Raw genomic sequence first — 14,819 nt, 5'->3', positions numbered from 1 at the left:
CCTTCGTGCAGAGAGGCTGCCCTGCAGCCGTCATGCACCAGAGCAGCCACTGCTGGGTATGGAGCAGGTGCAGCAAAGGCACCATGAAATGCTCGTGTCCGAACAATAAGGATAGGCAGCTGCCCACACTGGGACAGGTTGTTTGCTTTGTAGCACTAAAGGAGCAGACAGCACAGAAGCAGGCAGGATGAGGACAAGCCTAGCGAGGAGGCTACGTGTCAGACTGTGATTGTATCGCTGGATAACCGGGCGGCCTGCGGGTCTCCAACCCACACTCCATATCTCGCTCCGCCGCCCTTCTCGCTAGGCGCCGTCGGGGCTGCCCGCTGCGGACTACAATACCCATCATGCCGCGCGGCACAAAGCCCTCCACGCACCGCAGCGCCGCCTCGCTTAGCATGCCGGGAGGCGTAGTCCTCTCCGGGGGGGCCGGGCGGGGCGAGAAAGAAAGGCAGCCAATAGGAGGGCGCTGGGGTGCGGGCGCCCACTCCTAGCGGCCAATAGCGTTCGGGCACCGCCTGCCAGTCAGGGCTGTTTCCACGGGGAGCGTCGCGTCGCGTCACATCGCGTAGCGTTACGTCACGTGGCGTCAGGGGGCGCGGGGCAGGAGGTCGGGCGCGGCGGCTGCCGGTGTCGGCGGCCATGGAGCTGGGCGCGGTGCTGGAGGCCGTGCAGGGGCACGGCGGAGCCGCCGAGGCAGCGGAGCGAGCCCTGCTGCGGTACAACGAGGAGGTAACGGGCTGAGGGCGGAGGAGAAAGGAACCGGGCGGTGCCCGCCGCCACGCCCAGAGCTTTGCCCGGCGGAGCCGCTGTCTCGCTCTGCTTTTCCGCCGTGCACGCAGCGCGGGGGCTGTCCTGCGGCCTGCCCGCATCGAGGGGCTGCGACCGGCACGCAGCCCTCGGCGGAGGCTCAGGGACAGCCGCGGAGTGCCTCTGCCCGGCGCCGCGCTCCCCCGGTCCGTTCCCGCTGCTGTGCGCGGACTGAGCCGCCCTCGGGCACGGCCGTGCCTGTCGGCCTCACACCTGCCCGCTGCTGGCCCGGCCTTTGGCTCTGGGTGGGATCCGAACGCGGCCGTGTCCAGCTGGGCGTCTGCTGAAATTCAGGGCTTTGTTAGGAACGAACGTTACGGTTTTGCGTGAGGCAGGGGGTTGGAGCTTGATGATCCTTGAGGTCTCTTCCAATCCAAGCCGTTCTGTGATTCTCTCGTTCCCATTGCTGAGGTGAGGGGGGAAATCTGACGTACGTCCTTGTATTACTGGGTGAAGTCCAAAGGTGGAGACGGCAGCGTCTGAAGGGTGCTGCCTCTGATGGGCTGTTGTCTCTGGAGTTTGCTGGGCTCATCTGCTCTAGCTCTTAGGCTTCTGAGGCACTGCAAAAGGCTCAGTTTAGGGAACCTTCGATCTCCTGTGTTTATTCTCTGAAGTGACCCTGTGTTAAATGCTGTTAGAAAGCATCTGTGTGCACACATCTCTTCTTGTGCTTGCTGCACTGTGCTCTGTGCCTTCACGGGAGCTTCCCCAAGTGAGTTTTTTGGACTTAGGTGGAATTCTCAAGGACGGTGAGAGCTGGCACACTTTCTGCTCAGGGTTTTCTATCTTTTTAAACAGATTTCTGGAGTTGTGTGTGGCTCAGTGCTTCTTTTGAAGTGGATCTCAGCATGATGTTTCACTTAATGTGTTTCTTGTTCAAAGTTTTGCCCTAACACTTCCTATATTTATTTCTGTGTGATGTTAATGGCTAAGATAGATCGCTGGGCAGAAGGCAGCAAAGATTGAACATAGTACTCCAGCTTCCAGGTTTTCCTTCTGTTTCTTAGTCTTGTTAAGCAATAAACTATGCTTTCAGTGAGGAGGAGTGGTAAATGTAGTTTTAAGGTAAGGGGGCTATAGAAAAGCCAAGAGAACTCAATAGGAGAGCACCTCTGGCCCATTTGCAATTATTACTTCAAATCTCTGTTCCTTCTCTTGTTGCTCCTCTCTTGTTAATTTTCTCTTGGTTAACTGCTCATCAGTCTCTGTTAGCTGCCCTTGGTTGGCATTTTCCTGAACTTCTGTGGTTCACTGGTGGCGTTGGGAGTCCCGTGCCAAAAAGGAACTTAGAGCTGGAGCACCTCTCCTACAAAGACAAGCTGAGGGAGCTGGGCTTATTCAGCCTGGAGAAGAGAGGGCTGCAGAAAGACCTCTTTGTAGCCTTCCAGTATTTAAAAGAGGACTATAAAAAAGGACAGTAATCAACTTTTTACTTGGGTAGATTGTGATAGGACAAGGGGGAATGGTTTTAAGCTTAAGGAGGGAAGATTTGGATTGGATGTCAGGAGGAAGTTCTTTACTATGAGAGTGGTGAGGTGCTGGAACAGCTGCCCAGAGAGGCTGTGGATGCCGTGTCCCTGGAGGTGTTCAAGGCCAGGTTGGATGGGGCCCTGGGCAGCCTGGTCTAGTATTAAATGGGGAGGTTGGTGGCCCTGCATATGGTGGGGGTTGGAGCTTGATGATCCTTGGGGTCCCTTCCAAGCCAAGTCATTCAGTGATTCCTGCCAGGAGCCAGAGCTCAGAAGTTCTTCAATGTCATTAACTCGTGTTGCTGCGGTTCTGCACCAGCATTGAGGTAACTGAAGCTGTTGGTTGGAGACACTTGTGAAGCCTTTGCTTTTGGGTGGATCAGGAAAAGCACGCTGACGTGGCTGCTCTCTTTAGCTGAGACTGGTTTTAATCAGACCTTTAAAGTTTTGTAACTTAACAGCTGATGTTCATGTATAACAAGTGTAATTTCTTTTTTAAACAGAATCGAGCTGTTTTCAGATTTGATCCAGAAGATGAAGATAAAAGAAAGGTAAGTAAAATAGGCTGTTGAATCCCTTTGTGCTCTGCTTAGAAGTACAATAAGGGGAAACAGAAACTCCAGCAATCATCTCTGTCTCAAATGAAGTAGTAATGGAGAAGCCCATAAGTGATTTCCTGGAGTCCACGTTTGGTGGAAGAAAAAGATACAAAAATTTTGCAAGACATTTTTGTTTTCTCTCCTTTCAGTAGGTAGCAGTGTCCCAGTATTTCCTGCCTACGTTAGGTAGTTGAGTAGTAGGCGTTGAGATAAAGGGATAAGTGTAGAGCTATGAAACTGAAAGGGAGGCAGTGCTGCAGAAGAGTGTTCTTCCAAGGGAAGCTGTCATCATCAGAACACATGCTGAGTGTGTGAGGCTGTCCAGGTGGGGAATGTTTATTTTGTAGCTTGGAGCTGTGCAGGTGTGTCAGGGCCTAACAGCTCCCATGAGATTCATTCGCATCTTTGTGTTTAAGGCTTCAGCTGCCCTTGACTGCCACCCCCTGTTATCTTTATGACATAATATGTAATGACAAACCATGAGCATTGCATGCAGCAATCCTAGCTTACGGTTCTTTATGACACGAATGAGTTGTGCCCAAGAATGAACTCAAACTAAAAAAAGGCCTTCAAGTGTGTGGTTCAACCCAAGCAGTACTGAACTATGGTATGTGCTGCTGTTGTCTCTCATAAATTAAAGTAAAACAAGAACAAATGTTGTGTAGAAGTCTTCCCCATAGTGTTCCTGTAGAATAGGTTTGTTTCACAAACCTGGGAGCTCCCTGAAGGTGTCCTTTCATGCTTTCCTTTCTGTATTTTAGAGAACAGCTGTTACACACTTAATGAGATTTGATATTTTTTTTCACTGTTGCTGTTGTGTCACTGTCTTGGTTTGGATTTAGATCTGAGTTAAATGCAAAGTTATAGCAGGATTTTTGTGGGCAGCACCTCTACTTTTGGAACTTTCAACAATATTGAATGCTATAGTTGAGCGATAGCCAGTATGACAAAACTATCAAGCCTATGTGTTTGTAAGCGGAGTGTTGTAGAGGTGGACGTAAAGCCAGTAATGTTTTATTCAGTGCCCTAAGCTGTTGCTGTAGTTGGTGAGGGTTTCTAGCTTGATGAGAAGTATTTTGAAAGCACTTGATAGAATTTGAGCTTAAATTGGCTAAATTCTTGCACGTTTTACAGGCAAATTGTTCTTTCTTTGACATTAATTTAAGACAACAGAGGTCATCAAGGAATATTCAAGATAGCAAATGGGCTCAACAGTTCTGTACTAAACAATGGTGTGAGGTTTTTTTGCATAAGTTTGTTTCTGTACTGTTACTTTCTTAATTAAAAGTACCTTTAATGAGGTGCATTAGTCACATACGATTAAGGCAGCTTTTGCTTGTACATGTATGGCAATGAAAAGCTGCATAGTTGTGTTGTTGTTGTTCTTGAATTCCACCCTCATCATTCTCTAAGAAGTAGATGATAAAAAAAAAACATACATCTGGTTCCAGCTGAAATAGAGTTAATAGGACACCAATGCTTTGGTGGTTGGGTGCCCCATTCAGTGGGGCAGAGCCACGGCAGGTGGCCTGAATTAGGTGGGCGATCCTTCCATACCCTGGGACATTAAGGGGAAGGCTGTAAAGCTGTGGTGAGTTGGCTGGGGACGTGGCTGGTGCTTGGGGGCTGCTGGAGGTTGGTTGGCAGGTGGTGAGGCACTGTGTTGCTGGTGGGAAGGCAGTTGTGTTGTTGTTGGCTGTTGGTTGGTGGGTGGTGAGTTAAGTGCATTGCACCTATATAATCATTGCATTCTGTTTCCATTTTCCTTTTCTGGTTTAGTAAATGGCTTCTATCTCAACCCATGAGTTCTATTTTGTTTCTGGTTCTCTTCCTCATCCCACCTGGGGGTGTGAGTGAGTGAATGGCTGTGTGGTGTTCAGCTACCTGCTGGGCTAAACCACAGCGGAGACCTTTGAAGATGCCACTGAAAAACTATGGTTCTAAAGCTTCAGAAGACATGCATGCAATTATCAAATGTTTGGCTTTACTCAAAGCTGACCATTGGTAATGTGGGTGACTTTTCTTTTTAATCTGTGGAACGCAGGTGGGATCTTGATCTGGATCTCTTAATGTGTTTGTCTTCATCCTTCATCACCCCTTCCACATTTATTTTGCATTGAGAAGGAGAGTGTGTCCAGGTTGAGAAAGTGGTAATGAGAGAAAAACAGGAATTAAGAGATAATTAATATTAAAAATTAAAGTAATTGCAGCAGAGGAGAGTTTAGAAGGAGGGTCACAATCCATAATGAAGTCGTGTATCAGACTTGAAGTTCAGGTATCAGGGAAAATACAGACAGAAATTTACTAGATAGCAAAAGTAGCAGTACATGCTTGTTAGCAGTCTTTTTCTGTATTTGGTTTATTCATGCATAAGATTAAATTTTCTTTTAGTTGTTCACTCTGGCAAGCCTAATAGACATTGTAAATCTTTCTGGGCAGTGCAAGAGTATAAGTAAAAGGTAAACAGTGGTGCAGTGAATACTTGATATATTTTTTTTTCCCCTCTACCTCATCATGCAGCTTCAGCTGTGATTTTAAGCTTTTAAGGTTGTGTGTAGTGTAGCTGTGTACAGTGAGAGTGCACCTGAGATTTATGCTGTTTCATGGTTGATGCTGTTAGAGAAAGAACACCCCATGTGCAGTGACATGCTGTGAAATATGAGAGTAAGGAGGTCAGAATTACAACTTGATTACAGAGACTGGATGGATCAGCCAGCAAAAGTTTGTTTGGTGGTGCAGTTGTGATGTGGCTGTTGAATCTGATGCTTTAGGCTGGACGTTGGTTAAATTGGCAGCCAGTTTGTGATGCTGAGCTCCTGCAGGAAAGTGGGTTGTCCCTTTTTGAGGGCAGAATGAGGCAAGGCTGCCATGCTTGATGAGCACATCTATCTGGACATAGCCACCGGACACTACAAGCTTGTGTTCTACCATCTTGTTCTGATAGGAGCTGTAGCTTGTCCTGGTTCTGTTTTGTTTAATGATGTGTGCTTCTGTTTTGGCCTGTGCTATGAGCTCCAGCAGGTACATTTCTGATAACCTGAGGAGAGGTCTCAGGCCTGGTGTGTGTCTGGTACAGCAGGCATCCTGGGTGACCGCTGCTTAGCCTCATACAAAAAGGAATGTTTTCTTTAGAACTGCTTTTTCTTCATTTAAATAGTGGAGTAAATAGGATTGGCTTTGTTCTCTGTCATTTCTACCTCGATCCTGCTTGTGGATAGTAGCTTTCTTGTGCTCTTTGCAGACCTGCAGTGGCAAGAGAATCGCAATGTTGTTGTGGCCTGGAAACTTCTGGCAGCACTGACTTCCTGGTTAACCAGGGCATGCAGCTGGAAGGAGCTAAGCATCATTTCACTGGGTGATGGAACAGAGTTAATCTGTCTAAGGTGGTAAGCAAGGCTGGCTTTTAGATTGGCTGAAGATGCTGAATTTGAGAGGGGGAAAAAAGAAAAAGCAAGCAGCAGCCAAATGTAAGAGTATTATTCATGAGCTATATTCTTACCTGAAAGTATAGGGCATTTATGATTCAGGTATTTCCTCTTACGTTTTGTCCGCTTCACTGCTGGTATTACTTGAAGCACTCACTTTTCACATTACAAAAACAGAATGGAAGTGTTGATAATCAGTTTGACAGCTCTTCTGTTGTTATGAGAAAGCTGTCTCCAGCTTCCCGTGTTGGGTCAGCCTTGTGACATACAGATCTCAAGTCAGAATATCTCTGTGTATTCGTAACGTATTGCTCAGGTTGAGTTGGAGCATAATAGATCTGAACCTGAAGCCTTCTGTAGTGGACAGAAAATTCTGGAACAGTCTCCTCCTCACACTGCTGAATGTTTTAAAGGTGTCAGAATTAATGATGCTAAATCCACAAATGTGTTGTGGGACTCTCCCTGCTGCTTAAATTCACAATGTAGAGAGATTCCTTAAGGCTGTGGGCTGTACTGCATTTGAACTTCGGAAGGATGGAAGCAGTAAAGTATGTTGATGTAGCAAGATGCTGTCATACATAATATAAAAAACCAACCTTGTTGATAGACGGTGCTGTTGGCACTGTGACACTTCTGGGAGGTCTGAAGGATCCCGCAGGCACAAAGATATGGAGTTGCTTTGCTTCCACTAATTTCAGTGCAAGCTTTTAAAGTCTGCTGGTGTGAGTCCTATAAAAATATTAAGCTTAGGCTCTCCTGTGGGTGTGCTGTGGTATCTCAGTATTAATTGTTATTCTGACTTCTCTGAAATCTCTTAAGGGAGCACCAGTCTGTAAGGGAGAAGTTACAAAGCACCCTTAATTAGCAATAAGGATTTGTTCCAATTCCTTCTGGTCCTGCCCAGTCTCACTCAGCATTCTTCTCTTTTTAACTTGTCTTACATTTTATGTTAAGCCAGTGAAACTCATCTCTCCTTTAAAACCCTTCTTTAACCACTGGATTACACTGGCTGTACAGGGCTTTCCCTGTCCCTTTTCGAGAGGAAGAAAAGCAGGGCTCTATGAGTGCATCTTTGTCAAATTGCACCTCACCTCTCTGTGACGGATGGAAGGAACACACCTGGTTTGGTTCTTGACAGTGCCATTTACAGTGTACGCTCCTAACCTTACATATGGAGTGCCACCCAGCCTGGGCTCAAATGCTCAGACCTGCAACTTCAGCCTCTGGCAAAGAGGCCAACCTCCTGCTGTCAGCACAGGCTGAACAATGAGATTTTGAAGTGAAGCTGACTGAATCCCCAAGGAGTATAAGTGTACACTCCCCCCACAGGAGTCTTATCGGCAAAAGCCAGGCAAAAATTGGATAGGGCCTTCTCAGAGAAGGTTATCTAGATCTCTCTTTATTCAACACATTTGGATTTAAGCATTAGATGATATTGTCCTGGCTTCCTGAGAAAATGAAACATGGAACCATTTCAAATACACTTAAGCTTACTTTCTTAATGCCTTGGATGACTGACTGAAATATAATGGCAAAATAAAATGATTAGCTTATTATTTTAATGCTGCTTCTCTTAGCAGAAATGATCAGCCAACTTCTTACTAAGCAGTTCCTTGTTATGCCTCTCTGATCCTGAAATCTTAGCTCTGATTTGCCAAAAGCATCATTTCTCTACAACACTTTTTTTTGGTAGTTTAATTTAACAACAACAAAAACAACATAAAATAATTTTGTGTTATGTGAGAAGCACTTCTATTTTAAAGGAAGCTTCTGAATAACAAGGAGAGCTACACAGACCTACAGCTGTGAAAACTCGCATTCAGTTTGTCGTAATACCTGCTAATGTTTTTTATTTGCATGTGTAGATGCTGCTGTGAATCTTCATGCTTATAGCAACGTCGAAGATAAGTCTGAGGAACAGATAGCTCTGCTATTGCCAACTTCATTTGTACTGCTATGTGACTGATTGAGTAGATGCATTTGCTTGGGAACATCTTTGTCACCAAATAACTGCAGAAGTAGGTTGAATTACGTGCTTCTGTTGAACTTCAGAGAGAACTTAAACTGAGATTTGAAAATTATGAAAACCACGGGCCAAAAGATGAAGGTGAGCTAGAATGACTCCAGCCAGTGCAGGAGAAGGAAAGCGTGGCTTAGTGCCACATGTCATTTATTTAGGAAAATGGGAACATCGTGTGCTCTGACCTCATAATCTTTGTCAAAGCCAAAGACATTGCAGCTTCTGGTTCACCAGTGCTGAGGCAGGAAGCATACACTCACTATAGTGTCTGTCACTTTTATTTCTCAGCTCTCGAAGAAGGGTGAGGAGGACTAATTCCATTCTGTGTCCAGTTCTTAAAAAACTAACGTTTTGTTTTTTAAGCTCAACCTCACAAGTATGTTTTAAAAAATAAGGAATAAAGTAAGTCTGCTGTGCTCGTGTTGCTGCACATGTGGTATTGCTTCTGTTCTGTCAAGATGGTTGTGTTTATACCTTGGAATACACAAAGAAGTCCTAAGAACGCTTGACCTGCAAATAAGTGAAGATGTTACAAAATCAGGCACATTTCCTGTGTTCTGCTACTGTAGAATTCTTGATGGACTCTTCTGGCAGTTCTGTTAGGAATATGCACTGCTACTAAGGAAAGTGGAAAATGGAAAGAAGAAACATTTGGGTTTTTTTCCTTGCTTTAAATGTGAGTGATAAACATAACTCTTCTGATACTTGCAGAATCTATGACAGACTACAGAATAAAAGTGTAGAAAATAAGGAATGAGAGCATTACATTTCTGTGGTATTCAGCAGAGTTCTCGTTCTCTTTGAATTGCAGCTTCTCTAGGATTGAATAATCTGTATCTAAATAAATTTCTTTATTCAGTGAAGCAGTACTGTTTGCTTGGATTTGGGTACTTCCTGGGTGGAAACCAGGTTGCTTTGCTTCTGCTCTATTCCAAAGGTGCATGTGAGAGAAGACAATGATTTGCCAGAGGGGAAGAAGCAGAGGAGAATAATTTAATTTTCTCATTAACACATTATTGATACTGAAAAGCTACGGTAAATTTGTCTGACATAGTGGCATCAAAGTTCAGTGGTCTGTGAGCTGAGAAAAGTGGCCATAGGTCAAGTGTGCTTTATAGATGTCTGCTTCAAAGACAGAGAGGAGATGAAAAAGGACCTCACATCCAGGCACCATTGGACCGAAGAGCAAAATTGTGAAGTGCCCAAATGTTCATTAACATCTATTGCTGTCAGCTGAGATTGAGCCAGGAAAATATAAGCACCCAATAAGAAGCACCTCTGCTGAACAGGGATTGCTTTAGAAAATATTATTAGCCTGTAAACAGAAACGGTTACATGGGAGTAAAGCAATGATACGTCTTTGGCCAAAGCCACATAAGAGGTGTATGGCTGAGCAAGGAAGAAAATGCACGTCTCGTGGATCTCAAGGTGTTGCTTTTTATGTAGGACCATGTTACTTCTTAATGTCAGGTGTTTATGCTGTCAGGAGAAAGGAAGAAAATGGATGAATACCTTTCTTGTCAGGACAAGATGACAGATTGCTGTTTCTGGGCTTTGTGGTTCAACACACAGTAGAATTCTACAGTATGTAAATATTACTTATGCTGCAGCACGGATGAAAGGAGCTCTGTGTATTGCTCTTTCTTCACCTTACCATTAGAACAAAAGCTGAGAACTCTTGAGTTTTAGAGAAGTGAATGTATTTTATAACTGTAAAAAAAAAAAAATTTGAAAAGACTAAAAACTACCTTGTTTATGTGTAAAACATGACTTGTGAAAGTTGCAACTACGTTCTGGGAGTTGAAAATATGGTTATAAGTAGCAAAAGTTAAACTTGTAGTTTAGTGGATAGCAGCAAGCCCCTGGAACATGGACAGTTGTAACATATTATGGGAAGGGGAGGGGGTGCCTCACTGGTTGAATTCTTTCACTTGCTTTCCTTTTAAACCAAGTAAATAACATCTGTGCCCATTAGGTTATGCCATGCTAATGTGCAAGAGGTGAGGGAAGGGGGAAAGCACCATCTGAAGAAAATGAAAACTATGACTGTGCTCTCTCCTTTTCTGTTCCTCATATCTGCACAGCCTTTACACCATCAAGAAAGCAGAAGCTGTGGTATTTGGCTTTTGGTTTTGGTTGTCTCCAAGGCAATTCAGTGATAGAGTGAGTTTTGTTCCCTTGCTTCAGAAGTTTCTATGAATAATTCTTCAACCAGCTTCAGATCCTCTAAGTTTACCAAAACTCCAGCTGGCACTTAGCAGAGTCACTTTCTGATACAAGAAGTAGTGCAAGCAAGAAGCTGTATGCTGGTTCCTTTAAAATTGCTCTTGGTAGCTTGCTAGAGTCTAACTCTGGAGAATTTTTAAGATTTCTACTCCACAAGTCTTAGATCTTAAATTATATATGTGTGTGTGTATATATATATATATACTTGTTCCAAAGCGTGGCATGGTTTAGTTATTAATGTAGTATGCATAAGAGTCATGCTTATAAAAAGAATCTCTATCCTTGCTTACATCATGGAATCTTTTATATAGCCAAAGCTTCAGGAAGGTGTAGGAAATGAAGTAACATACAAACATAGATTCTTTTTTTTTTTTCCCAAGTTTTAAGTTGGTTGCTAAATATCAAAATATCACTTTTGTTTTCAGTTCAGTATCTATCTTTGTTACAATTAATCACATAATTGAAATTAATCGTAGATAAGGATCTTCTACTGCTGAGTTTCACAAAGATTTGAAGTCATAAGGTGATGGTTTTTGTAATCTTTGCTTAAATTGTAAGGATAGCCTTCAAATGTATGGAGGGAGGTAAGGCTTCCATCTCCCATGGTGAGTTGGTGGGAGTTTGGTTCCCTTTGGGATCTCTCCCTCAGCACTACTGACGTTTTCTGGTGATGCTTCCCTAGCAGCAGGTGGGCACAACTTAACTAACGAGCAACTAGAAGCTCCCTTTAATTTCAAAGACTGTTGATTCGGATCAGCTCATCTGTGAGCTGATTCCTGTTATTTGAAGTCCCATCAGAAACCTTCAGTCATTTTACGTTAGTATTACTAGTGAAAAATCAGGTAAGTTTGTAGTACTGCATTTATTTAGCCTAATAGAAATGGGCTTAGGCTGGGGACAGGATAAACTGGCCTTTTCTTATCTAGAGTTCTCTGAACTATGTGTTCAGTCCTGTTGTATATCACTTCAAATGCACTTTGTGACTGTTGCTTCAGCTTGCAGAGTGAAGTTAATTGTGTGGAAAATTCTCTTAACAGTAAAGTGAAGTTCTTGTAAGAAGTGAAGCTGTGTCCAGGTAATCTGTCTGGGAGTTGAGGCTGGTCGCTTCCTGTTTCTTAAATGTTTTTACTTCTTTTTCTTAAAACACCTCAAAGATGCCACCTTTAGAAACATTAGGTCTCACAAGCTGTGCTCACATCAGAGGGCTGTACAGCTCTGTGGGAATAGAGTTAGGTTAGTGTCCTGTTCTAGGCATTTGCCCATGAAATTTACATGGTACAAACCTATGCTGCCATAGGGTGGTCAGCTGCAGTTTTTATAAACCTCTGACCAAGAATTGTCAAGTTGCTTGTGCAATAGCTCACCCCTTGTTTCCAACTCCTACTTGCTAAAGCCAGTTAGAACTGCCAGGATGGAGTCAAGGCCTTGTTTGGCTGGGAAATGCTTTTGGGTGGGCTTCACCCCAGGACAAGCACACTTCCAATTATACTGATTTTGTTTACAGAATATCTTTTTAACACTCTTGGAGATTTGTTGGGCTTTTATCCCTTATTCTTCTGGAGCATCTGTTCTAGATTTGCTCTAGACAACCTTTCTTCTTTATTTTGGCTTTATTTATAGTGATTGTGGTAATGAGGCTCTGCTTGTCACAAGTGGAGCTATTGCTTTGATCTTTGTGTCAGGGTGCTGTGCTCCCCACCTTTCTGCTGGCAGTGAGAGGTGCCATTTCAGAGACTATTCCCTTAGCACTGTGTTTTTTTTTTCTTTTTTCTTTTTTTTTTTTTTACTAATACTACATTCCCATAGGCTCTTATTCATTTTCATATAAACATATGTTGCTTGAAACCACTGTGCAAGTTTTGGGTCCTGAGATGACTTCTGCAGCAGAGCTGTTTGGGGCATTTGCTCCTCTGCTTCATTGGGAGTTTCTAAGGCAGTGGTCAAGACACAAAGCTGGCAGGTAAGAAGCAGGGAGGAACTGTGTCCTATGAGTCTTATGCAAGAGCTTGTTCATAACTGTACCCATACATAGTGTTACTGTAGTGAACATAAGGCATAAAAACCCTACGGAGTCATCTGTCATGCAGCAGTGTCTTCTGTCCTGTCTTGTCTCTCTTCTGATTGATTTTCTCATTGCTTCTTTCTGTCATATGAAAGTTGATTCTCATTTAGTTCAGTTACTGTTGTTCTGGCCTGGAGATTCTGGGAAGTATTTTTTCTGCATTTTTCTGTTTACCCCTACAGTCACACTTGTGTAAAGTATCAGTGAATATTTCAACCTAAAAGGCAAGTTGTGTTGACAAAGCAGTGGTTTTACTGCTGTAGTGAGATAGCCTAAGCATTCCAATAAAAAGTTTCCTGTTATGTTCCTGTGTCAGTCAGAGATAGTCATGATTGATATGGGAGAAGTTGGTAGATCAGGTTGAAATGGTGCAAACAAAGTACTAATACTTGTATGTGGGGCAGTTACTTAAGTTTGGTTTCATTTCCCCCAGTTTCCTGACTGAAAAAACCTCCACTTACAGTTTTGCAGGTCCTGGAGGTGTGGCTATTCTACTTCAATGTGTTTTTAAAACCTTTCACTTCTTTCTAGCCTTTTTGTTCTCACTGTTCAGGTTTTCGGACCTGAAACTGAGAAAACCGTGGAACTGGTAACGGTTGGTAGCATCTGTGCTACCATTTGGGCTTAACTCTTTTGCTAACATTGATGTGTTTGGATGACTCTGTGAGGAAGACTGCTGTTGGTGATCTTTGGAGGTCCTTCATAATGGTTTATGTTTTGAAAAGCTAATGTGGAATACCTATTTTCCCAAATCAAGTTAGCTGAAAACTCAAAGCTAGGAGCTCAGCAGAAGTTGTTTACCTGTTGCTAGCAATGTTTAAATGAAACTGATTAGCTTTTTGTTTGTTTGTTTTTGTCTTTGCTTAGAAACTATGTGAGGGAATTCTGAACATCCTGGAAAAAGACACACAAACCTCATGTCAAACTGCCTGTCTGGAAGCACTGCGGATTCTGTCCAGGGACAAGAAGGTTCTAGTGCCTGTAACCACAAAGAGGAACATGCAGATCCTCGTGAGACTAGCAAAACTGGATACTGTGGAAGATCCTTTGAAACGGGTGTCTGAATTTCCTGTTATAGTAGAAGCTTTAAAATGCCTCTGTAACATAATTTTTAATAGTGCTGTTGCACAGAAGCTCAGTTTGGAACTGAATCTTGCAGCCATGCTCTGCAATCTTCTGAAAAAATGCAAGGACCAACAGCTGGTTGGTGACATTAAATGCTTTGATTTGCGTCTTCTCTTCCTCTTGTCACTTCTGCACACAGATATTAGATCACAGTTGCGGCAGGAACTACAAGGAGTGCAAGTTTTGACTCAGGCTTTGGAAAGTTCCCTGAATGTAAGATGGACAGGAGAATACAAAGCAGCAGAAGACCGCGACAGGCCGCCTTTATCTTTGCAAGAGACAAATTGTGCCATTGAGGCACTGAAGGCTCTTTTTAATGTAACGCTTGACAGCTGGAATGTCCACAGCAAGGTGAGGTTTAGTTGAAGTGATTGTTCTTTAAATGGGTTTTGCTCAGCCTGCAAGAATCAACGTAAGCTGCAGTTGTTGTCCTAGCTCCAGAGCAAGGATTTAATTTTTTTTATTTTTGCTACTGTCATTCTAATAGAAGTTAGATTGCATTTTTCAGTGCAGCAGCTGAGGTACTACTGAAATTTTGTATTGGTGTCGTAGTTTTTGAGAAAATTCCTCTTAATATGTGAATGCTGACTCTGTCATATATTGATCAGAAGTGATTGGAGAGTTGGTGGACCTCTCCTATGAAGAAAGGCTGAGGGGGCTGGGCTTGTTTAGCCTGCAGATGAGAAGATCTGCAGGCTAAATGAAATCTCTGGGGAGATTTCATTGTGGTCTTTCCCTCCTTAAAGGGGGTCTACAGGAAAGATGAAGAGGCATTTTACCAGGAACTGCAATGATAGGACAGTGGGAAACAGTTTTAAACTAAAAGAAGGAAGATTTAGGTTAGATGTTAGGTAGAAATTCTTAACATAGAGGATGGTGAGGCACTGGTGCAGCTGCCCAGAGAAGCTGTGGGTGCCCCCATCCCTGGAGGCATCCAAGGCCAGGTTGAATGGGGCCCTGGGCAGCCTGAGCTGGTGAGTGCCAGCCCTGCCCATGTAGGGGGCTTGGGACTGGCTTTAAGGTCCCTTCCAACTCATGCCATTCTTGGGGTTTTAAGAGGTGTTGAGTCTCTAATGCTTATTG

The 14,819-nt window shown here is 43.6% G+C and overlaps 1 protein-coding gene across 2 annotated transcripts in view; it reads left to right on the top strand.

Annotated features, from left to right (window-relative positions):
- Positions 1–539: 539 nt before the first annotated feature.
- The window catches only part of RIC8B (RIC8 guanine nucleotide exchange factor B), a 33,732-nt gene continuing 19,452 nt past the window's right edge, over positions 540–14,819 (top strand). Inside the window, exons 1-3 of one of the 2 annotated variants that reach the window (XM_031600055.2) lie at positions 540–732; positions 2,783–2,830; positions 13,479–14,087. In XM_031600055.2, the coding sequence (XP_031455915.2) occupies positions 643–732; positions 2,783–2,830; positions 13,479–14,087 (747 nt within the window). In that variant the 5' untranslated portion in view covers positions 540–642. Of the gene's footprint in view, positions 733–2,782; positions 2,831–3,008; positions 3,486–13,478; positions 14,088–14,819 lie in introns of those variants that run through there. The other variant, XM_090143313.1, reaches the window with a different exon arrangement.

This window comes from Phasianus colchicus, chromosome 1 (assembly GCF_987193195.1).
Source record: "Phasianus colchicus chromosome 1, bPhaCol1.hap1.1, whole genome shotgun sequence".
NCBI lineage: Eukaryota > Metazoa > Chordata > Aves > Galliformes > Phasianidae > Phasianus > Phasianus colchicus.
The sequence above is the reverse complement of the archived record's forward strand: the minus strand, read 5'-3'. Positions and strand labels throughout refer to the sequence as shown.